Source organism: Myiozetetes cayanensis, unplaced genomic scaffold (assembly GCF_022539395.1).
Source record: "Myiozetetes cayanensis isolate MyiCay16 unplaced genomic scaffold, myiCay2020 scf4, whole genome shotgun sequence".
In the NCBI taxonomy this organism is placed as follows: Eukaryota; Metazoa; Chordata; class Aves; order Passeriformes; family Tyrannidae; genus Myiozetetes; species Myiozetetes cayanensis.
This window is the reverse complement of record NW_026087631.1, coordinates 63210403-63234431: the sequence shown is the minus strand read 5'-3', so window position 1 is coordinate 63234431 and position 24029 is coordinate 63210403. Positions and strand designations below refer to the sequence as shown.

At 56.0% G+C, this 24029-nt stretch overlaps 2 protein-coding genes across 2 annotated transcripts; one reads left to right on the top strand and one right to left on the bottom strand.

Annotated features, from left to right (window-relative positions):
* The first annotated feature begins 459 nt into the window (after positions 1-459).
* Positions 460-14676, top strand: LOC126647210 (non-lysosomal glucosylceramidase-like). The gene is made up of 17 exons (XM_050329202.1): positions 460-627; positions 4286-4377; positions 4619-4734; positions 4848-5066; positions 5625-5864; positions 6186-6288; positions 7590-7743; positions 8025-8150; positions 8253-8437; positions 8784-8888; positions 9511-9618; positions 10148-10299; positions 10419-10525; positions 10677-10819; positions 11106-11221; positions 13482-13673; positions 13767-14676. Exons 1-17 carry the CDS (start codon positions 473-475, stop codon positions 13986-13988), a joined length of 2535 nt encoding a protein of 844 aa, XP_050185159.1. The 5' UTR covers positions 460-472; the 3' UTR covers positions 13989-14676.
* Positions 14677-19788: 5112 nt separating this feature from the next.
* Positions 19789-22693, bottom strand: LOC126647546 (non-lysosomal glucosylceramidase-like). The gene is made up of 6 exons (XM_050329846.1): positions 22676-22693; positions 22344-22562; positions 21825-21830; positions 20535-20734; positions 20248-20432; positions 19789-19901 (listed from the first exon to the last, which is right to left on the bottom strand). The coding sequence occupies exons 1-6, from the start codon at positions 22691-22693 to the stop codon at positions 19789-19791; spliced, it is 741 nt and encodes a 246-aa protein (XP_050185803.1).
* Between the last annotated feature and the right edge of the window lie 1336 nt (positions 22694-24029).

Here is a 24029-nt window from a genome sequence, read left to right as displayed (position 1 = left end):
CGGGAGACGCTCGGGAACGTTCGGGTGACGCTCGGGAATCCTCGGGCAGCGCTCGGGAATCCTCGGGCAGCGCTCGGGTGCCGCTCGGTAAGGCTCGGTCGCCGCTCGGGGACGTTCGTGCAGCGCTCGGGTGCCGCTCGGGGACGCTCGGGGACGCTCGGGCAGCTCTCGGACCCTGCTCGGGGACGCTCGGGCAGCGCTCGGACTCTGCTCGGGGACGCTCGGGCAGCACTCGGACCCTGCTCGGGGACGCTCGGGCAGCGCTCGGACCCTGCTCGGGGACGCTCGGGCAGCGCTCGGGTGCGCTCGGCCGGGCGCCCCCGGGGGCCGGCGGCGGGGCGGGCCGGTGTTTCCGCCGTGCCCCGGGGGCGCGGGCGGGGCGGGGCGGGGCAGGGCGGTGAAGAAGAGGGCGCGCGCGGGGTGGGGGGCGGCGATGGCGGCGGAGGCGGCGGAGGCGGCGGAGGGGCCGCTCATGCGGCAGTACGAGGGGGCGGCGCGGGGCCGCGGCGTGGCGGCGGCCGGCTGGCGCGTCTGCCTGGCGCACCGCTTCGAGGAGCCGCGGCAGCCCTACGGCGCCGGGGACGTGTCGCTCCGAGACGTCCTGCGGCACATCGGCCTCGGCTTGCGGTACGGCGGGGGATGGAGGGCACCGGGAGCACGTCGTGGAGGGAGGGAAGGGGGGTGGTCCCGGGGGGGACACGGCATCGCGCCGTGCTGGAGCCCGTCGGTGCCACGGCCGGCTCACCCCGGGGAGGCACCGGCGGTGTCCCGGTGCTCGAAGGCAGAGTCCGGCGGATCACGGAAGGCCCCAGGCTGGCGGGAGCCGCCCTGTTCCCGCCTGGAGCCGCTGGCACTGGGAACGCTGGTGCTGGAGGGGCAGCATCCCATGTTCCCAAAACTCGGGGAGCAGGGAGGACTGGGGGCATCGCTTGGGGATGGGGATCCCCCACCCCCGGGCATCGCTGCCGCATCTTCCCCGGCATCGTCGCCGGTGCTCGGCGGCTGGAGGTCAAACCGGGGCTGACTGGGAGGGGTTTGGAATGCTGTGAGCTGTGGCAGGTTCGGGAACGGGGCACTTCTCCCGGCTTTTCGTCGGGGAGAGCTGGAAGTAACGAGGGAGAACCCCCGTGGAAGGCGAGGGTGTTGTTTTAACCTTTGAAGCCGGTGTCCGGGACTTTGTGCTCCCATCAAGCTGAACGCCGGCACACAAGTGACGGCATCGTCGGTTTATTTCCTTGTGCTGGATTTATATCTCCTGCCTCCATTTTCTGCCGATGTCCTTGGAGGCTGCTGCTTGCCAAGCTGGTTCCTGCAAAGCCTAATGAGAGGGCAGATACTGGATTGCTTCGGGGTGCACAGCACGCCTGTCTGACCCGAGACACCACGGGGCGAGCCTGGGCATCAGGGAACGGAGAGCGTGGGTCAGGCACTGGAGATAAATAAAGGCTACTGGGAAAACTGCCACGGCAGGTTGGGATGAGCTGAGCGTGTGGGAAAGCGTGAAGTTCTGGTGGGGTGAGCAGGAAGGAGAAGTGATCCTGGGGAGGCCACTCCTGGCATGTTCCTGCATGGGGTCTGAGAGTGGAAGTGGCTTCTATCGGTCCTAGGAAAGGGTTTAAAAACGAGGAGCTGAAACTCAAAATACTGCCTCTTCCCCTATACAAATTTAGGAGGTAGTTTGGTTGTCATCCTAAAGTACTTTTGCAAGGGCAAAGTTTCCTTGCAAGGAGATTGCAGCCTCGAGAGTGGAGGAGAGGTCAGTGCCAGGGTGACAAAAAATACCTGTGTGGGTTTGAATTAAAACCCGAGGGCAGCGGTGTTGTCTGGCAAAGGGCAGAGACTTCAGGGATATGGAGATATGTGGGAGGCTGCATGCTCCAGGCACTGGTGGGCACTTCACTCTCTGCCTGGAAGAAGCAGCCAGCTCATAGAAACCTGGGTGCTGGTGCTGCCAGAGGAGCCTGGGGCTCAGTCCTGTGGAATGGTGTGTGGATCTGAACCTGTGTAGTCCTGTGAGTTGGTGTGTGCTCTCCTGAATGATCCATGATGAGTGGCACTGGTACCAGGAATTCTCTCAAAACCTGCCATGCCTTGGTGCATCAAGTGCAAAGTCACCTCGTGCACGTGCTCGTAGCTGCCTAGGTGGCTGGGAGTGCCTTGGGGTTGCGGCACATCTTTGGCTCAGGAAGTCCAGTATCTCTTAGAGGAGCCACCACATCCTGGGCTGACGCATGTCATGTCAAATTAAACCTGATGATGGGTGTCCTCTTCTGCAGCCCCAGCCCCTGATGCAGGTGGCCTGGCTGGGGGCTTTGACAGCCCTGGGGCAGGACTTTTTGTTAATCAGGGCTCATTGGTGTGTCTCTGAGGGGGATGTACATGTATGGAAAGAAAGGGTTGTGCAGGCTGGGGCTGGCGAGGCAGGAGAAGAGGTGCAGGCAGGTTTCCGCAGAGGTGGCTGGTGTGTCCTGAGAGGGGGTCATGACATAAATCTAGATCAGCTGAGTAACGTTCAGACAGGTTTTAATTCCACTACCAATTTGAAGGGAAAGAAATGCCCTCCAGCCCTGACAGGGCTTTTGGGGCTGCAAAGCACAAAGACTTCCTCCCGATTATTCTGCAGCCCTGGCAGAGCTGTCAATAGCCTGCAATTGGGCATTGATCACCTTCTCCTCTTGTCTTGTGTGATTCTGGGAGAAGCTGTCAGGAGAAGAGTTTGCTATTGAGGTGGCAAAATGACTCTTGACAGTGGCTGTAAATCCCAAACCTTTCCTGCTGTGTGCTCCTGGAAAAGCTGCTTTTTGAAACCCGTCTGCCACCTCCTTTCCAAGGAGTCGTAATGCCCCGCTAGGCTGTGCTGCAGCCACTCTGCCTGGGCACCTTATTTCCTGTCTCCAGAAATCTGCTGGGGAAGCAGCTGGGTTGGTCCCCTGACGCTGGGTTGAAAAAGAATAATAATCATTTCCTTGAGAGACAGAGAGAGCACTGCCAAAACCTCGCCTGGCAGAGTAAGGCCGCGTCTGTCTCAGCTGGAGAAGAGCAGTTGCAGCAGATGTAGCTGGAAGATATCGGCAGGCCCTGGTTCAGGGCGGCTGTGCAGGACAGGCTGGTTCTCCTGATGCCCTGGACCTGTGTGAGCAAAGTGTCCATAGACAATCAAAGGTGAGGGTGAGTCTGCAGGAATGTAGAACACGCTGCAGTCAGGTCCTGGGAGACTGCAGTCCACAAAATCGCCTGGGCTCTGCATCCCACAAGCCATTGGAGCAGGACAGGCTGTGTTCTCTGGCTCAGGTGGTTTTCTCCTTGGCAGTATGAATGGCATGGGTGTCTGCAGATAGCTCAGGGAGATTGCCACCACTGCCCACCTGGCACCTGAGGGCATGGAGCTACTGGTTGGGTCTTGCCTGACTTTGCTAGGCAAAGCTGAGCAGCTTCTGGTCTGGTAGCTGGTTTCCGTATGCTAATTGTCTCCATATGGAAGGTTTAACTCGGGGCGGTTTATTAGTAAAGCCAGTCCTTTACGAGCGCCGACTCGGAGCCCAGCCCTGCTGCTCTTGCCTGGAGTGGTGCTGGCACACCCAGCTGCAGGTGTGCCCCTGTTTGAGTGTCTCGATTCCCAGACCTTTGGGTGAGAAATTATCTGATGGGCAGTGCGGGGCTATGCGGCAGGTGTGCGGGCGGAGGTGAGTCCCCGCTCACCTGGCAGGAGATCCTGCCAGCTGCAGACAGCAACCATCACCCCCTCCAGGTCCAGGCTGCCCCATGCCATCTGCCCCTGAGGGTGTTGCACTCGGATGTGGCAGGACTGCGTGTGGCAATGGGGATGTGGAGGTGGAAGAGCAAGGCTTGTGTCCCTGGGGCAGTGTATGGCTTCTCTGGGCATGTGCCTCCACTCCCAGACCTTCCTTAGGAGAACATTCTGTACTAGACGTGGAGGTGGTGGTGGTCCTTATGTGCATTCCCACTTCTCCATGGATGTCTGGCAAAGTTTCTGGTCCTGCATGAGCAAGGAGCCCTGCACTTGGGTATCAGAGTGCTCTGTTTTGACACTGTGCCCCTGCAGTCAGCCCTGAGCAGCACGAGCTCTGCCTGCTCATGCCTGCTGACTGATGTGTGCTCCAGATGGGTGGCAGAGGCTGTCACCCCTTGTGCCCTGGCACACAGGTTCCTGTTGTACATCTCTACAAAGAGGGAAAGCTCAGCTGTGCTGGTCACATCCCACCCAGTGACACTGAAGGGATGGTGGTGCCTGCTTTCTTCCTTCATACCTCTCTTTCCCTTGCAGATACTTCAGGTGGTGGTTCAAGAAGACCCGCATAGAGAAGAAATCTGCCTTCATTGACCTCTTGTGTGCTGTCCCTCTGCAGCAGATCTATGGTCAGCCTCCAGTCTGGGCATAGTTTGGGCTGGTACAATACCCAGTGTGCTGGGTGGGCAGAGATTCACGTGGGGCCATCAAGGTGCTCGAGGGAATGAGTTAGTTAAGGAACCTGTGTGATGTGGGCAGTGCTGAGCGGCTCCCCCTCACCCCCCTCCGCAGAGCTGCTTGGGGAGGGTCCTTGAGCCAGATCCCACCACGGGGAGGAATGGGGGTGCTAATTTCTGGTGTCTTTGCCAGGGTGTCCGCTGGGCGGGATCGGGGGAGGCACCATCACCCGTGGCTGGCGGGGCGAGTTCTGCCGCTGGCAGCTGAACCCTGGCATATATAACTATGAAACAGTCATCGCCAACCAGGTAGGTGCAGCAGGGTATGTGGGGGGAGTCAGTGCCACTGCAGCAGCCTGGGCTGTTGGGACATCTGCCGTTGGGCTCATCTCATTCCCTACAAATGTTCCTCTCCTCCCCAGTTCACCGTGTGCCTGCGTTGCAAGGGGCAGACCGTTTACCAGCAGGTCTTGTCCGTGGAGAGACCCAGCACTCTGCAGGGCTGGAACTGGGGCTATTGTGGCCACTATGCCTTTTACCACGCCCTGTACCCCCGGGCCTGGATGGTCTACGAGCTCCCGGGGCAGAACGTGGTACTCACTTGCCGACAGGTCTCTCCCGTCATCCCCCATGACTATAAGGTAAGGAGGTGATGACATCCCAAAGGGAAGAGCTGCTTGTTAGCTGGGCTTTCCCAACATTTCCCCGTGTCTCTGCTCAGCAATTGTCCCAAGCAGGGGGAACCCCCTCATCAATGCGGGAGCTCGGCATGGCAGCAAGGGATGTCTCAGCACTCCCTCGCACTGCTCGTGCTGGCTCCCAGCCCCAGGCGAGGGTGGCAGGCGGTGCAGCTGACACGTCTGACCTTCCTCTTACCCCAGCGAAGCACGTGAGCCTGTGTCAACCTGCCAGGCAGCTGAGGGATGAGACACCCGGCTGAGCCTTAAACGCTGCTTTCCGTTTCTCTCTTGCTGGCTGTGGTGTTTGCTAGCCCAGGGCTCCTTTTCTGAATTTTGTATTGCCTGACTCTGCTCCTGCTGCTCCTCCTCAGCTTGGCAACAGACTCCAAGACCGAGTTGTTCCTGGTGCTCTTGATCCTGCTGTGTCCTGCATGGTCTCCCCCGCAGTGAGAGAAAGGATGCTCCGGCAGCCAGCAGTGGAGCACCAGCCGTGTACACAGTGTTCTCTGTCTCTGCTAGGACTCCAGCCTGCCAGTGGGAGTGTTCATTTGGGAGGTGGAGAACGGGAGGGATGAGGACGTGGAAGTGTCCATCATGTTCAGCATGCAGAACGGCATGGGAACGAAGGAGGACAGGAGCGGAGGGCACTGGAACGAGCCCTTCACCTTTGAGAAGGATGGCGAGCGAGTTGCTGGAGTCCTGCTGCACCACTGCACGAGTGTGAACCCCTTCACTCTTGCCATCTCTGCCCGGGAAAAGGTAAAGAGCTACCTTGGCGGTGTGGCTCCTGCTGGGGGGTGGGGCTGCTTCCAGGCATCTGATAGTTGATGGGTGTGCCAATGGATTGGGGCCAGCAGCTGTACTCAGTGCTTGCCTGACCTCAGGGGTGGGGAGATGACCTCCCTGTGGGCAGGAGAGAAGCTGTGGGGGAAGCTTGTAGGGCAGTGGGTGAGTAGGTTTAGAGTTGGAGGGCAGCAAGTGGGGAGCCAGTGTGACATCCCTGTGTTATTGCTGGGGGTGGAGAGCCTGCATCTGCCCCTCCAAAGTACCAGCCCCTGATGATTCTCTTCCCTTCTCCAGGCTGGCACGGGAGTCACCCACCTCACGGCATTCAATCCCACGGGATTGGGCAGAGAGGTGTGGCAGGACCTCCTGCAGGATGGCAGGCTGGATTCACCCACCGGTGAGTCCCTCCATCCTCCATGGGACAGGTGGAGGGGGAGCAGGGGAATGGGTGCCCTCTGGTTGTGGGGCACAGGGTGTACCTGAGCCAAGGCAGAATTCCCTTCTTCCAGCCACCTTGGTGTCATTGCTAAAAGCTCTCTGGAGTGCTGTCCTTGTTCCCAACTTTAGACTGTTTGCAGCCTCTCCATTGCTTGTGCTTGCCGTGGTTCTCTTTTAAAGAGTGGTGTTCACACCACTTTGGGGCTGTTGTTGGCTCTGTGAGCTACATGTGCCAGGATCTTATTAGTCTGTGTGGGGTTACCTGCTGAGCTGAGGTTTGTGTTGAGTAGCCAGGGTGCTGCCCAGCCGCCTTCCCTCAGTCCCCGTTGCCAGAGGAGTGAGCTGTGTCCCTTCAGACTGGTTCCAGCAGGCGTTCAGCAGCCCTTGGCATTTGGTGCTGCCATCACTTGCTGACTGCTTGTTACTGTACCAGTTCCCCGAAGGTCTCCAGTATTCCCTTGATAACTCTGCATCATCCTTCAGCTGTCTGCTCACTCCCTTGGGAGGAGCCTGGAAGCAGGGTGCTTCAGGCACGGTCGCAGCCCTTGCTGCTCACCTCCTATTGCCATAAAAAGTGACCATTGCCTAATGTCTCTGTCAGCTTTTAAGCAAGGTTGATGCTGACAAACTAATTATGCTGACAGTGGGTCTTTACAATATTTCTCGAACTTTAAATTGTGTAAATCAAGTGTTTGTGTAAATATTTCCGGAAAAATAAGCTTCCTGCCTGGATGCATTCAGGTCTCTTCAGGCTATTGGGATGTGGTTTTCCTTCATGCATGCCAGATATTATCATAGTCAGGATCAGTGCTTATGTTAAAATTGTTCTCTAATGAGTTTACCTTGTACACATGTCACAACCAGCATATAATTATGCAGCTGCCTCAGGGCTTTTCTTAAATACCGTAATGGCTCAAACACCATGGAAAAAGCTGCAAACAATGACTGTCACTAAAAAGTCAGTGTCTCTGAGTTCAGCACAGATACAAAGTCATGGGACTGGTGTGCCTTCCACTCATGCCTGGTGGCTTTTCCTGCCTGATTTGTTCCTCTGCTTTGACTGAGGACTCCACCCATGGAAGGTATCTTTTCCTGTGGCAGCAGTCATCCCTTAAAACCCTGGGGCTGTACCTTCCAGGTTGCACCTGGGCTGTGCTATGTCCACAGAGTCTCAATCTGCTCTGGGGTGTGTGTGAGCTTCACTTACTCCTGCATAGGACTTCCTTGGTCTCTTATGAATACCATCATTTTTCCCGGCAGGTAAAAGCAGCCTGACGGAGAAGGGGGAGGTGACGGCAGCAGCAGTGTGTGCCAGCTGCAGAGTGCCTGCCCGGGGACACAGGACCCTGGAATTGGCCCTGGCTTGGGACATGCCATGTGTTCACTTTGGCTCCAAGGAGAAGCTGCACTTCAGGTGGGTGGGTTGTCTCCAGTGGGTTTGGCTTGTGTCCCTGGAGTCCCCTGATTGCTGCCTCCGGGCCTGTGTTCCATGTGGGGAGCCTTGTGCCATCATTCCCTGCAGCTGGGGCCCTGCCAGCTCAGGGAGGGGACCCCCTGCCCAGCCCCTACTCCTCAATGACCCTGCATGAGCAGTTGAGTTACGCTGGTGTTCCCCGTAGTCCAGCCCCTCTCTCGTGTCTGGGTGGGTTTCCCAGCTGGAGCCCATGGTGTGCTCACCAAAAATTTGCTTGGCAGGCGGTACACCCGTTTTTTTGGCAGTGGAGGTGATGCTGCTCCCGCCCTGTCACATCACGCCCTGACGCACTATGAGGAGTGGGAGAGGAAGATTGAAGCGTGGCAGAATCCCATCCTGGAGAACAGGTAGGGTGGAGGAGAGCCCCTTCCCAGTGGCCTCCTGGGACTGGATGGAGTGGGAGCATCCCCAGCTTGTCCACTGTGGTTGAGTTTCCCTCATTCCCACAGGCAGCTGCCTTCCTGGTACAAGTCAGCCCTCTTCAATGAGCTGTACTTCATGACGGATGGGGGGACCATCTGGATGGAGGTGCCCCCAGATTGCTGTGCTGAGGACCTGCAGGGGCCTGCAGGGGCTGGCCTGTCCCACCTCTTCCCTTTCCTGCGGGAATACGGAAGGTTTGCTTATTTGGAAGGTAACTTGCAGGGATGTGATGGATGGTCTCAACTGTTACTGGATGCTCTCCCTGCTCCTGTTATCAGGTGTTTTTAACCAGCCATGGGAATGCTTTTCACATCACAATGGGTAGGGAGCAGCTCTGTTCCCAGGAAAACCCCTTGCAGCCCTGTAGGATACGATGTGAGGTCTTTCCCAGATTCCTGGTGCTCTGTGGGGAGAATAAACCCCCCTTCTAACAGGAGTCCCTGCCTGTGTCGGGAAAGAGCTCACCCTGGTGGGCCGTGTGGGAGGGAGGACCTGCCCTTCTTTTCCCCTCCCTGAGGCAGGTCTCCTGTCCCTCACCACATCCCCTGTGTTTCCAGGCCAGGAGTACCGGATGTACAACACCTACGACGTTCACTTCTACGCCTCCTTCGCTCTCATCATGCTGTGGCCCAAGCTGCAGATCAGCCTGCAGTATGACATTGGTGAGTGACCCAGGAGACCCTGCCTTGGGGCCTGCTGGGCTCTTCACCCAGGGAAGAGATGGAGGATTTGGGACAGCTCCTGCCATAGAGATCTGTGCCATGGAGGCAGCATCCCTCTGCAGCTCTTCTGCTGTGCCCAGCACTTGCAGACTCGCAGTGCTGCTGCCTCAGCCTCTCTGTGCCCAGCACTGGATGTCTTATCGCCTTGCTGAGAGTGCACAGCTGGCTCTGTCTGTCGTGGGAGAGCCCCTGGTCTTACCAGCTCTGTGTGTGCCCCTTGCAGAGGAGACACATTTGGGTGTTTGCAGACCCTGGTGCTTTGGCTGGGCTCAGAGGTGTCTTGAGCAGTGTAGGAACGTTTGGTGGGCTGTGGGAGGGCTGAGCTGACTGGGATTCCTTCCCAGCCCTTTCTTAAGGGGATGGTGACAGTTGCATGTCCCCTAGTGAGGGGGCCTGGGAGCAGCCTGGTGTGCCCTCAGCCCTTTGCAGAGGGCTGTGATCTGCAGCCAGAGCCCCAAAGGGCAGCCTGCTGTGCTGGTGGCCCTGCCCATACCTGTGCTTGGACCTTTCTGCTGTAGTTCCTGCTGCCCTTCTGACACATCTTGCTCTGTGTCCTGTGCAGCTGTCACAGTGGTGAATGAGGATGTCCAGCCCCGTCAGTACCTGATGTGTGGTCAGACAGCCCAGGTGAAGCTGAAGAACGTGGTGCCACATGACATTGGGGACCCAGGTGAGGGGTCTGTCTGGGCCTGCTGGGAAGCAGAAGAGCGTGCAAGGCTGCTCGTACAGTTTCCTTAGGGTAGTTAGGTCTCAAGCCATGGGAATTGGGTATGGTTCATGGAAAACACTGTTTGTTGTTGTCAAGCATTGGAACCGGCTGCCCAGGGAAGTTTATCATCCCTGGAGCTGTTTTAAAGATGTGTAGATGTGGCACTTAAGGACACTGGTCAGTGGTGGACTTTGCAGTGCTGGGCTTATGGTGGGACTCAATCTTAGAAGTCTTTTCCAATTAAATGATTCTCTGTTTACTGGGAATGAAAAGCTGGATGGTTTGGGGTGGTGATGAGAACCTTGCTGCATGGAGCTTGTACAAGTGGGAGAGCAGTAGTAGGAAGGCCCTTCTTACTGGGAACGGCACAGGGTAAAACCTAATTTTTCAGTGCTGTTTGATCAGAGCACCCTTGGGACCTTGCCTCCTGGGTGGGAGAGGGGATGTCTGTTGTGTGCTGCCCTGCTGCATCCATTCTGTCCTTGCCCAGGTGACGAGCCATGGCAGCGTGTCAATGCCTACCTGATGCACGACACGGCCGACTGGAAGGACCTCAACCTGAAGTTTGTGCTGCAGGTGTACCGCGACTACTACCTGACACACGACTCCCTGTACCTGCGGGACATGTGGCCTGTCTGCAAGGTACTGGGAGGAGATCAGACCGTGGAGCGTCAGTCCTTTCATGCTTCCCTTGGGAGCCAGGCGACTTCCCGAGAGGATGGATGTTCCTGAGCCACGACCATCTCCTGCCTCTCCCACAGGCCGTGATGGAGTCGGAGCTGAAGTTTGACACGGACAATGATGGGCTCATTGAAAACGGAGGCTTCGCTGACCAGACGTACGATGCGTGGGTGGTACACGGAGCCAGGTGAGCAAGAGAGGTGGGGAGGGGTTGGGGATGTGGGGAGGGGCGGGAGGGAGCTCAGAGCTGGGCCCTTGGTCCCCATTTGTTGTGGGGTCTCTGTGCAGCCCGTGGGGTGTCCCACATTGCTGATACTTCTCTCTCTTGGCTCTGGCAGTGCCTACTGTGGCGGGCTGTGGCTGGCTGCTGTCTGCATGATGTGCAAGATGGCAGAGGTGCTCGGGGATGCTGAGGTCCAGCAGAAATACACGGACATCCTGAGCAAGGGCAAGGAGGCATTTGAGAGGATGCTCTGGAATGGTGGGTGCTCACTAGTGGAGAAGCACACTCAGCTGGCCATGCATCCCTTGGGAGGGCAATGGCTACTCTTTGGATATGGAGCCTTTGTAGGGAATGGTGGAAGGAAGAGACATGCTGCCCATCCAAGTGGAGGGGAAGGAGTAGGTACTGGGAAGGGAACAGTGATATGGGAAGGGAAGGAGAAGAGCCTTGTGGAAAAAGCTGCTGTGCTTCTGCCACACCATGAGGAATGTAGGGACAGCCAGCATCCTAAACTACTGATTTTAATGTTTCCCACCTTTTCCAGGAAAATACTACAACTATGACAGCAGTGGAAGTCAAACCTCCAGCAGCATCATGTCAGACCAATGTGCTGGGCAGTGGTTTCTTGGGGCTTGTGGCCTGGACCAAGGGGAGTTTGAGGTATGAGAAGGGGCAGCCTGGTGTGGCTGGGGTGAGATGCAACCAGTGGCAGGAGGGGAACAGCAGCAGGACTGTTGGAGATTACAGATTATGCATTAGGGGCTGGAGCAGGGGCCACCAGCTTGTTCTCCCACAGCAGTGGTTGAGGCTGTTGGATGGACATGGTGCAATCCACCTTAAACCAAAATCTGCCCGTGGAGAGGCTCTGCAGCAGGGGTATGCAACCATAGTCAGCTATGGCACACTTAGAGGAAGGTCTCACTGGGATTTGGGAGGTGCTCTTTGCTTAAAAACAGGAGAAAGAAGTGTATGAAACTTTGCACATGCTATTTCCTCCTTAAAAAATCCCAAATTAGTATCTGAGAGAACTAGGACTTATTTGGGTCCCTAAAGTCTGTTGATCTTCATTTGCAAGAGAATAATTGGTTGCAGACTCCTCAGGGCTGGTGGGATGGGAAGAGCAGCTGCTGGTGGTGCCATATCTGGAACAGAGCTGAGCACTGGAGAGCCGTTGTATGGATTATTTATGCCCCGTGGGCAGTTGTCAGACCAAGGCTTTCTGGTGGTGATGGACAGGCAAACAACTGTGCTGACTGAAGGAAGGAGTGTCTTTGTGTGTGGGAGGGTGATGAACCACTTCATCATCTGTTGTATGGGCTCTGGAAGAAAAATGGAGCTGCACACACACAGAGTTTGATTTCGGGATTTGTCCACCAATCCTTTTCGGTATTCCCCTTTTGTTCATCTTCTCTTGAAAACAACACCTGGAGCTTTTCTTTAGTTAACCAGAATTCCCAGGATCCCTAACCCTAACCCTAAACCAGTGCCCTGACCCTACACATTCACACTCGCATCATGGCTGTGTTCAGCCCCGAGAGAAAAACACACTCTACCATGCAGACCATTCAAAGTCATTTTCCACTTTGAGAAATGCAACATTCTCTCTTTCAAAGCACTTAGGCAAGGTCGGTCTTCCCTTTTGATTCTGATTAACTAAATGCAGGTGCAGAGTGACTGAGCTTGTTCCCTGAGCTTCCACATGTTGGTAAATCAGAGGGGAGATTTCAGATGACTTTACCTGGCAGTTTGTGCTGAACACAGTAGGATTTAATGAGAAATTAGCCTGTGATCAGCCCTCCTGTGTTTATCCCGGTGTGGGATTGGGGCTGTGCCTGGGGCTCCAGGCAGGATCTGGCCCAGACTGCAGTAATACCCATTTGGGGAGGAAACAGTAAAGTAAAGGTGGTGCACTCCAGAATTCACTTGCCTGTCCTAGCCTTGGACTTGGGTTGCTGAAGGTGACACTCTTCCCTGCCCTCTGGTGAGTTTTGAGCTCACTGGAGGTGGGACTGGTGAACTTGTCTCCTCTGTTCCTATGAGCATCAAGGTGTTTTTCCATGTATTTTGATCCCTTGCCTGGCTGGCAGCACTCCTGTTTGTAACCTCATTCCTGTGCCCTTGCTGTGTGCACAAGTTGGTAATGAAATGTAGGAGAAGCCTGGGACCCAGTCCTGAGGAAACTGTGCCCCAAAAACTCCTGCCAGAGATGGCTGCTTAGAGCAGCCCTTTGCTGCTGCCCACAGCAGCACCTGGGCTTATATGCAGAACCACACTGAGGAAGAATGGCTGTGTGGATGCTTGGCTTTGGCACAGATGAAAGGGGTTTGCTGATTTTCCTTTGAGTCTGCAAAGGTGTCTGGTTGAACTGTCCAGCCTCCCCTGGCAAGCTCCTGCCTGGTGTCATCACATCATCTGCTTCCCCAGGCTTTGGTGTCACCAGACTGGCAAGCAGGGTCTGGTAAGTCCTTGGGCTGTGTTGATTTGCTGCCTGGATCTTTCCTCCCTTCCAAGTGGTTACCATAAATGAAATGAGGGTGGTGTGTTTGGCCAGGTCCCCAGAGCAAACTCCCAAGAGATGGTAGGGTATTTGGCCGGTCACTGAGGGTGAGAAGCTGTTTTTGGAGATGCATTAGTTGGATGAGCTGTTAGCCTGCTCCGGAGGAAGGCAGAATAAAATTCAGCATCTCTCTTTTGAGCAGTTTTGGGGTTTGTTTTGGTCTTTTCAGGGAAAGAGGAGATTTCACGTCCTCCTGTTATTGTTGTGAGGTGAGATGAGAATTTGTGTCAGTTTAGCCAGCGAGCAGTGTGGACCTTTTCCTCAAAGAAAACTTAATCCAGCTCTCTGTAGACCCAGCCTGAAGGAAGGGTCTGCTTAAGCACTGAGCCCAAAGCTGCTCCCTCCCCATCTGTGTCCACTCAGGTCTTCCCCAAGAGTCACGTCCTCAGCGCACTCAGGACCATCTTTGAGAAGAACGTGCTGGGCTTCGCGGGGGGCACCATGGGGGCGGTGAATGGCATGAGACCCGACGGGGTGCCCGACACCTCCAGCGTCCAGTCCAACGAGGTGTGGATCGGCGTGGTCTACGCCCTGGCTGCCACCATGATCCAGGAGGTGAGTGGGGACGCTGACACCCCACCCCTTGGCACGTGTGCTGTCTCCTTGCGCCCCGTGAACCTGCTGATGGTCGTCTTCCCTCTGCCGCAGGGGCTGGTGGAGGAGGGCTTCCGAACGGCCGAGGGCTGCTACCGGACGGTGTGGGAGCGGCTGGGCATGGCTTTCCAGACGCCGGAGGCCTATCGGGAGAAGAAGGTGTACCGCTCACTGGCCTACATGCGGCCCCTCAGCATCTGGAGCATGCAGCTGGCCCTGGAGCGCCGGGCTGGGCAGGCACCTGCACAGCCCTCGCGCGTCCCCGTCCACCCCTGAGCCTGGTGGCACTGGGCAGGGCACCGGCTGCACCCAGGGGCTTGGGGTGGTCCTCAGATGGCAGGCAGGGACCCTTCCCTCCCCCTCTGTGCTAGTACTCACATTGCTGTTTTCCTTCCCTACCTCCACTACATGCCCTTGACCTCAGGGGCTTTCAGTCACTGATGCTGAGCACGAAGAGGGGGACCAGAGGTGTGGGGGGGATGTGTGGGATAAGGAGTTGCTGCTGGAGTCTGTGCCTCGCCTTCCCCATTGCTCAGGGCTCTGATAAGCCTGCAAGCTCCCCAGCCCTTCCAAACTGGGTTTGGTACCTTGCCCAGTGGCACAGGAGATCTCTTCTGCAGTCAGAAGGCTGGGTAAGGTGGGGACCTGGCCTGTAGGAGAAAAAAGTGAGTGCGTGTGTGTGTGTGTGTGTGTGAGGATGTTGGGCTGGTGCACGCAGGCACGTGGGGTCAGTAGTTGTGGCTGGGTGACACTGCACATGCTGACTGGCTCTGCCCCCGGAGGGCCTGTGGCAGATACAATCCCCAGGGGAGACCTGGCTCCCTGGACGGTGACAATCTGAGCCCAAGCAGCAGGTCCTGGTCTGGTACCATGGCCCCCCTCCCTGCTGGCACCGGGGGCAGGCAGTGGAGCACATTTAAGGGGATAAATCACTTTAAGTTCTTAATAAATTTGTCTGGCTGTCTCCATTCTTCTTTATTGTCTTCTTTGCCAGGGGCCAAGCCAGAAGAGGGAGCCCTTGCTGCCCTCCTTTTTCTTCTGGGGCTGGGCTGGAGGGCCAGGGGTGCACAGAGGGAGCAAGCCCTAATCGCTGCTGGCTCTTGCAGAGTTTTGCCAAAGGGAGCGAGATGTGCCTCCCTGCCTGCCCACTGAGATGTGGCAGCAGGTGAAACCTGCTCCTTCATTGTCTCCTGGCCTTACGCTGCCTGGCAGGAAGCAGAGGAGAGAGCATTCCTCCTGAAGAGGCCTCCGTGGGGAGCAGTGGAGCCACAGGGCTGGGGCCCTTGGCTAAACTCTCCCTTTCTGCCCAGGGCTGGGCACCATGCTTCCTTTGCCTTCTGTCTCTGCCAGTGCAGCATTTGAAGGCTGCAAGAGCCTGGTTTGCCTTTCCTCTTGTGTCCCCAGACACACAGATCTCCCTGGATAGACAGACAGATGGGCACAACCCCTGCTCTATGCCTTGGACAGAGGGAGGGACAGCCCTGCCACCTTTCTGTAGCTGAATACTCAGGCCAGACTGGGTGTAAACCAACTTGAACAACGCCCTATTTGCAATGCTGCCAGTGGTGAATGGAGAATGGGGAGTCACGCTGCTTTTGGTGTTGAATAATGCTGAAATGAGCCTGACTCATCAATTCTGAAGTTAAACACCCCGATGGTGAGGTGGAGATGTGGTAGAACTGGTAAAGCGCCAAATAAGGGAACCCACAAGTGATACTACTGATAACATAGCTAAAGCTGCTGAGCTGACACAGCTGGCCTGGAGACATCTGGCTGCCAGTCAGTCACTTTATGCTGTAAAAACCCAGTCCCACTTTTTAACAGCAGGGTCCTTGAACATACCCCTTTTGGAGTGTGTGTGTGTGGAGTTTCCTCCCTGGAATGGGGACGCCCCTCAAGGCTACTCCTGGAGTCTGAGCAAAAGAGATTTGGCCGACAATCACTGGTATGGGTGGGTAGCATCAGACTCTACGTCACAATTGGTTTTGCTGGCTTTAATATAGCTTTAAAATAGTGGCATTATACTATACTAGTAGGTATAGCTTCTATACTGTGTAGCTAAATGAAGATATTTTTATCTAATCATAATAAATAATTTATTTTTATAAAAATATATCTGGTTTGCCATCCTTAATCCTGTGGGACTAAGCTGTACAAGGTTTCAATTCCACCTCTATAATCCTTTAGACATAAACTGTTGACAGAGTCTGGGGCTAAGACTTGATCTGTACCCAGACTCCTCTCTGAGGAGGAGTTTAGTGTGCAAGGGAGTCCTTTCTGCACCTTGTGACTCAAAGGGAGGGTGTCTTCAATAAGCTTTGCCTGAAGCTCCCATTCTGCCTGTGATGCTCTCCCAGACAGACGGTCTCGCCACCCACCCCAAACAGACAGCTCTGCCCCCACCACGTCCCAGGGCAGGAGCAAACGCAGGTGGCACCGAGGTGCTGGTGGGCGCCTTGCAGGGGTGACAGCAGGATCTGCTTGTTGGTAGGTGTTATAGTGTGGTAGAAGCCCAAGAAGGTCCTGGCTGTGTTAAGGGCCAAGAGGGTCATGTTGGAGCCCAGCTTGTTCTCCGCAGGCCCTGCAAGTCACACTGGGGCTCATGGGTGGCTCAGTCAGTGCCAAGACACAGTTCCACCTTCAGCTCCACCAAGCAGTGGGATGCATGTCCCATGGCAAAGCCCCTCTGCCTTGTAGCTGGGACCAGTGGCACCAGTGGGACAGCAGCTCTCCCTTCCTGGGCAGGGCAGGGAAGAGCTGGGGGTGTTAGGTGCTGCCCTATACCAGGGGCAGGTGACCAACAGTACCCCCAGGGCCAACACCGTCAGAGCTGGCAGCCCCCTTGGTCACACATGCTGCACTGTGGGATGGCATGGCGTGGCATGGTGGAGGATGGCATAACATGGCATGGCACAGTAGGGCACAGCAGGGCACTACCAGAGCATGCAGCCCCTTGGCCACAAACACTGTGAGCTGGGGTGGCACAGGACAGCAAGGCATGGCACAGTGAAAACATGCGACCCCCCCAGGCCCTGCACGCTGTGGCCCAGGGCGGGCACAGCACGGCACAGGACAGGAGAGGACAGCGTGGCACAGCATGGCACCAGAAAGCACAGCCTGGAACAGCAACAGCAGGCAGCCCTGTGCCTGCTCCCAGTGCTCCACAGGGATGGTGGTGCACAGCATGGCACAGCCAGGATGTGCCACCCTCATCCAGCACAGCACAGCATGGCCAGACTCTGCCCCAGGGCTGCCCTCACCTTCCTGGCCGCAGCCTGGTGGGGGCTGAGCAGGGCCAGGGTGAGCAGCAGCAGCAGCTGAGGGTCCCCATGGCTTTGGGGGTGGTGGCCGTGAGCGCTGCCCGGGCTCTGCCTGTGCTGCTGCCCTGCGCCTGCCCGGCCCTTTTCGCAGCAGAGGGGTCTGTGGGTGGGCAGTGGCCACCCCTGCTGGGCCTCCTGCCAAAGGACACCTGCTGGATGGGAGAGCCCCATCCCCTCTGGACGGTGATGGAGCCGGTGGGGACAGTGCGGGATGGGGCAGGGAGCATGGCCAGAGCAGCAGGTCAGAAGAGCACCAAAGATGTCTCAAGGAGGGCAGGAGCATCTCACAGTGGAGGACTGGGGAGGTCTGGGGGCACCACAGGAAGTGTATGAGATCTCTGGAGACACCTCAGGAAGTGTATGGGATCTCTGGGGACACCACAGGAAGTGTATGAGATCTTTGGGGACACCACAGGAAGTGTATGAGATCTCTGGGGACACCACAGGAAGGGCAGGGGTTGTCAGGGGATGTCAAGGTGGAGGACTCCTTGGCTGCTGTCACCTCCCAGTCCCAGTGTGCAGGAGATGCAACAGGGGCTGAAGCCCACAGCTGTCTGCCCATCTCCATGCAAGACCCCCAGCCCCCTGAGCCTTCCTGCCTGCTTTCCCCATCCCCAGTGTTCCCAGGGGCCAGGGACAGCGGGGGTCTACTGTCCTGTGTCTTGGGACAGGCATGACCTGCCACCCTGGCCATGCTCCACTCCACCTCCTGTCCTGTCCCTGCAGACTCCATCACCGTTTTCGCGGGACAATGCTTCTTGAACAAGAAAGGAAAAGAGGTTTTGAAGACCATGTGGCTTCTGCGGTCGCGCGTGGATGACATTGAAGATGACTGGAAAGCCACCAGGTGAGCTCCCTGTCCCTGCCCTGCACAGGTCCCATGTGCATCCCCAGGGGGTTTGGGTTGCTTACAGTGTCACTGCCAAAGGTGTTGGCAAAAGCAGGTTTAATATCAGTTTGCAAAAGTGCGACTTAACAAAGTTTGATGGCAAGGTTCATTCTATTGCTTGCTGCATGGGTAAAAACATGCAAAGGATAAATGAGTGAGAGTCAGTTTAGAATGATTTATGTGGAGACTGGAGATGGAAAAGGGTAAGGGAGACACTCCCACTGGATCCTCCTGGAGTTCAGAGAGGCACCCCTTGCTTTCTGAACTGCTGAGACATCCTAGGTGTGGCTGGTTCCAATCCTAGTCCAGTACTTGCTCAGTGCCTTCTGTCTAAAGGATTTGGCAGCGCTTAATCACTGTTTAATTTATCATAAAGTGCTTTAGTATGGTTTGCCACAATTACAACAGAGACTTGACTACAGATCCGAGCTGGCAGCAGTCACGCTACACTTGCTATAGGGAGTTTACAACCATTCACACGTGTGCTCAGAGGGAGATGTTGGCACAGCCACCTACAGTGCTCCAGGAGAGTTTGAGGGGCCTCACTTAGGAATGCTCTTGTAGAGTCATAAGATGATTAACTTTAGTCATTAGTCAGTCTCCATCCTGAACATAGTCCAAGACAGTAATTATGGGAATTTTTCACAAATCCAGCAATCAGGATATGATTCAAGCAAATAACATCCAAGGCTATCAAAGTATTGTTTCCTTGGTAAGCAAGATTAGTTTGTAGTACAGACAGTGTTTCTGATAAGCTCAAGGGGAGCATCACCACCTGAGAGGCATTACTAAAGCCTAAGGCCCAACAAGGACTCCTGAATGGCCCCAGAATGGGAATGGGGGTTGGTGTTCCCACCCAGTGGTGATGAGCACCTGCTGCAAGTGTGGAGGTGACAGAGGGCTGGGTGCTTGTGCACAGCTTCACTAGGAGTCCTGCCAAGGTGCAAATGTTTCAGGGGGATACAGGGCTGGGTGGTCATTTGGCGACTCCCATGTCCCATCCTTACATCTCCTCCCTCTCTGTCCCTGCAGGGTTGGCACCGATGTCTTCACCCGCAGGGACGAAGACAATTAGCAGGTGGAGTGAGGGTGACAGCATTGGAATTCCCAGTCCAGTAGCAGTGCCAGGGATGCAGTCCATCCTTCTGTCCCACCACCTGCTTCTCCCAATAAAGCTTTGCTGCAAATACACACTGTCTCCTGTCTTGTCATGGACCAGCACCCATGTTCCCCTGTCCCCACTACAGCACTCCCCTACCTCGCCTGTCATCATCCCCCAAGGCTAGTGTGTTTCCACTGTCATGACCCTCCATGGCTCAGGCTCCTCTGTCCCAGCCCAACCGCCCCAGTGTTCTCCATTGCCTCTGGCTGCAAGATCACAGCCCTCTGCAAAGGGCTGAGGGCACACCAGGCTGCTCCCATCCCCCCTCACTAGGGGACATGCAACTGTCACCACCCCCTTAAGAAAGGGCTGGGAAGGAATCCCAGTCAGCTCAGCCCTCCCACAGCCCACCAAACGTTCCTACACTGCTCAAGACACCTCTGAGCCCAGCCAAAGCACCAGGGTCTGCAAACACCCAAATGTGTCTCCTCTGCAAGGGGCACACACAGAGCTGGTAAGACCAGGGGCTCTCCCACGACAGACAGAGCCAGCTGTGCACTCTCAGCAAGGCGATAAGACATCCAGTGCTGGGCACAGAGAGGCTGAGGCAGCAGCACTGCGAGTCTGCAAGTGCTGGGCACAGCAGAAGAGCTGCAGAGGGATGCTGCCTCCATGGCACAGATCTCTATGGCAGGAGCTGTCCCAAATCCTCCATCTCTTCCCTGGGTGAAGAGCCCAGCAGGCCCCAAGGCAGGGTCTCCTGGGTCACTCACCAATGTCATACTGCAGGCTGATCTGCAGCTTGGGCCACAGCATGATGAGAGCGAAGGAGGCGTAGAAGTGAACGTCGTAGGTGTTGTACATCCGGTACTCCTGGCCTGGAAACACAGGGGATGTGGTGAGGGACAGGAGACCTGCCTCAGGGAGGGGAAAAGAAGGGCAGGTCCTCCCTCCCACACGGCCCACCAGGGTGAGCTCTTTCCCGACACAGGCAGGGACTCCTGTTAGAAGGGGGGTTTATTCTCCCCACAGAGCACCAGGAATCTGGGAAAGACCTCACATCGTATCCTACAGGGCTGCAAGGGGTTTTCCTGGGAACAGAGCTGCTCCCTACCCATTGTGATGTGAAAAGCATTCCCATGGCTGGTTAAAAACACCTGATAACAGGAGCAGGGAGAGCATCCAGTAACAGTTGAGACCATCCATCACATCCCTGCAAGTTACCTTCCAAATAAGCAAACCTTCCGTATTCCCGCAGGAAAGGGAAGAGGTGGGACAGGCCAGCCCCTGCAGGCCCCTGCAGGTCCTCAGCACAGCAATCTGGGGGCACCTCCATCCAGATGGTCCCCCCATCCGTCATGAAGTACAGCTCATTGAAGAGGGCTGACTTGTACCAGGAAGGCAGCTGCCTGTGGGAATGAGGGAAACTCAACCACAGTGGACAAGCTGGGGATGCTCCCACTCCATCCAGTCCCAGGAGGCCACTGGGAAGGGGCTCTCCTCCACCCTACCTGTTCTCCAGGATGGGATTCTGCCACGCTTCAATCTTCCTCTCCCACTCCTCATAGTGCGTCAGGGCGTGATGTGACAGGGCGGGAGCAGCATCACCTCCACTGCCAAAAAAACGGGTGTACCGCCTGCCAAGCAAATTTTTGGTGAGCACACCATGGGCTCCAGCTGGGAAACCCACCTGGACACGAGAGGGGCTGGACTACGGGGAACACCAGCGTAACTCAACTGCTCATGCAGGGCCATTGAGGAGCAGGGGCTGGGCAGAGGGTCCCCTCCCTGAGCTGACAGCTGTCACCAGAGGGAGTGGGTGGCACAAAGCACCCCATGCAACATAAAAGCCCAGAGATTTCGAGAACCACAACAGTAGCAAAGGAACACCAAGTGATGGCAGCACCAAATGCCAAGGGCTGCTGAACGCCTGCTGGAACCAGTCTGAAGGGACACAGCTCACTCCTCTGGCAACGGGGACTGAGGGAAGGCGGCTGGGCAGCACCCTGGCTACTCAACACAAACCTCAACTCAGCAGGCAACCCCACACAGACTAATAAGATCCTGGCACATGTAGCTCACAGAGCCAACAACAACCCCAAAGTGGTGTGAACACCACTCTTTTAGAGAACCACAGCAAGCACAAGCAATGGAGAGGCTGCAAACAGTCTAAAGTTGGGAACAAGCCACAGCACCCCAGAGAGCTTTTAGCAATGACACCAAGGTGGCTGGAGGAAGGGAATTCTGCCTTGGCTCAGGTAAACCCTGTGCCCCACAACCAGAGGGCACCCATTCCCCTGCTCCCCTTCCACCTGTCCCATGGAGGATGGAGGGACTCACCGGTGGGTGAATCCAGCCTGCCATCCTGCAGGAGGTCCTGCCACACCTCTCTGCCCAATCCCGTGGGATTGAATGCCGTGAGGTGGGTGACTCCCATGCCAGCCTGGAGAAGGGAAGAGAATCATCAGGGGCTGATACTTTGGAGGGGCAGACACAGGCTCTCCAGCCCCAGCAACAACACAGAGATGTCACACTGGCTCCCCACTTGCTGCCCTCCAACTCTAAACCTACTCACCCACTGCCCTACAAGCTTCCCCCACAGCTTCTTTCTTGTCACTTACCCACAAAGATGTTGCCCTCAGGGAAGTCATGTCCCCACCTCAGAGCAAGCACTGAGAACCAGTGCCTGCCCAAGCCCATTGCCCACCCATCCTTTCCCAGCTGCTGGAAGCAGTCCCACCCCAGTCAGCAGAGATGCACAAGTCCCAGCAGGAGCCACACCACCAGGGCCAGCTCTTTACCTTCTCCTGGGCAGAGACGGCAAGAGTGAAGGGGTTCACACTCGTGCAGGGGTGCAGCAGGACTCCAGCAACTCGCTCGCCTTCCTTCTCAAAGGTGAAGGGCTCGTTCCAGCAGAACCTCAGCCATTTTTGTGGCAGGCAATACAAAATTCAGAAAAGGAGCCCTGGGCTAGCAAACACCACAGCCAGCAAGAGAGAAACGGAAAGCAGCGTTTAAGGCTCAGCCGGGTGTCTCATCCCTCAGCTGCCTGGCAGGTTGATACAGGCTCACGTGCTTCGCTGGGGTAAGAGGAAGGTCAGACGTGTCAGCTGCACAGCCTGCCACCCTCGCCTGGGGCTGGGAGCCAGCACGAGCAGTGCGAGGGAGTGCTGAGACATCCCTTGCTGCCATGCCGAGCTCCCGCATTGATGAGGGGGTTCCCCCTGCTTGGGACAATTGCTGAGCAGAGACACGGGGAAATGTTGGGAAAGCCCAGCTAACAAGCAGCTCTTCCCTTTGGGATGTCATCACCTCCTTACCTTATAGTCATGGGGGATGACGGGAGAGACCTGTCGGCAAGTGAGCACCACGTTCTGCCCCGGGAGCTCGTAGACCATCCAGGCCTGGGGGTACAGGGCGTGGTAAAAGGCATAGTGGCCACAATAGCCCCAGTTCCAGCCCTGCAGAGTGCTGGGTCTCTCCACGGACAAGACCTGCTGGTAAACGGTCTGCCCCTTGCAACGCAGGCACACGGTGAACTGGGGAGGAGAGGAACATTTGTAGGGAATGAGATGAGCCCAGTGGCAGATGTCCCAACAGCCCAGGCTGCTGCAGTGCCACTGACTCCCCCCACATACCCTGCTGCACCTACCTGGTTGGCGATGACCATTTCGTGGTGGTAAACGCCAGGATTCGGCTGCCAGCGGCAGAACTTGCCCCCAAAACACTATTTGCCTAAAAGAAGGAGAAAAAAGTGTGTGAAAATTTGCACAAGTTATTTCCTGCCCTAAAAAAATTCCAAAGTCAGTATCTGAGAGAACTAAGGCTTGTTTGGGTCCCTAAAGTCTTTTGATCTTCATTTGCAAGAGAATAATTGGTTGCAGACTCCTCAGGGCTGGGGATGGGAAGAGCAGCTGCTGGTGGTGCCATATCTGGAACAGAGCTGAGCACTGGAGAGCCGTTGTATGGATTATTTATGCCCCGTGGGCAGTTGTCAGACCAAGGCTTTCTGGTGGTGATGGACAGGCAAACAACTGTGCTGACTGACGGAAGGAGTGACTTTGTGTGTGGGAGGGTGATGAACCATTTCATCATCTCTTGTTAAATAAGAGGGCAGTTTCAGGTGACTTTAACTGGGAGCAGCTTGTGCTGAACACAGTAGGATTTAATGAGAAATTAGCCTGTGGTCAGCCCTCCTGTGTTTATCCCGGTGTGGGATTGGGGCTGTGCCTGGGGCTCCAGGCAGGATCTGCCCCAGACTGCAGTAATACCCATTTGGGGAGGAAACAGTAAAGTAAAGGTGGTGCACTCCAGAATCTCACTTGCCTGTCCTAGCCTTGGACTTGGGTTGCTGAAGGTGACACTCTTCCCTGCCCTCTGGTGAGTTTTGAGCTCACTGGAGGTGGGACTGGTGAACTTGTCTCCTCTGTTCCTATGAGCATCAAGGTGTTTTTCCATGTATTTTGATCCCTTGCCTGGCTGGCAGCACTCCTGTTTGTAACCTCATTCCTGTGCCCTTGCTGTGTGCACAAGTCGGGAATGAAATGTAGGAGAAGCCTGGGACCCAGTCCTGAGGAAACTGTGCCCCAAAAACTCCTGCCAGAGATGGCTGCTTCAGAGCAGCCCTTTGCTGCTCCCCACAAGCACCTGGGCTTATATCCAGAGCCACACTGAGGAAGAATGGCTGTGTGGATGCTTGGCTTTAGCACAGATGAAAGGGGTTTGCTGATTTTCCTTTGAGTCTGCAAAGGTGTCTGGTTGAACTGTCCAGCCTCCCCTGGCAAGCTCCTGCCTGGTGTCATCACATCATCTGCTTCCCCAGGCTTTGGTGTCACCAGACTGGCAAGCAGGGTCTGGTAAGTCCTTGGTCTGTGTTGATGAGCCTCCCAAATCTTCCCTTTCTTGCAAGTAGATGCTGTGGCTGCTCGATGATTTCTGCTGCACAGACGCTTCCTATTTTTATTGTCAATAAATTTAACAAAAGTGGCACAAAATTTTGTTTATTT

Excerpts from the sequence above, each read along its gene's own strand:
- LOC126647210 (XM_050329202.1), top strand. The coding sequence starts at position 473 with ATGCGGCAGTACGAGGGGGCGGCGCGGGGCCGCGGCGTGGCGGCGGCC. Across the intron at positions 5,067-5,624 it reads TCATCCCCCATGACTATAAG|GACTCCAGCCTGCCAGTGGG; the intron begins GTAAGGAGGTGA and ends TGTCTCTGCTAG. Across the intron at positions 8,889-9,510 it reads CAGCCTGCAGTATGACATTG|CTGTCACAGTGGTGAATGAG; the intron begins GTGAGTGACCCA and ends TGTCCTGTGCAG.
- LOC126647546 (XM_050329846.1), bottom strand. Across the intron at positions 20,433-20,534 it reads AATCCCATCCTGGAGAACAG|GCAGCTGCCTTCCTGGTACA; the intron begins GTAGGGTGGAGG and ends TCATTCCCACAG. Across the intron at positions 19,902-20,247 it reads AAGGTTTGCTTATTTGGAAG|GCCAGGAGTACCGGATGTAC; the intron begins GTAACTTGCAGG and ends CTGTGTTTCCAG.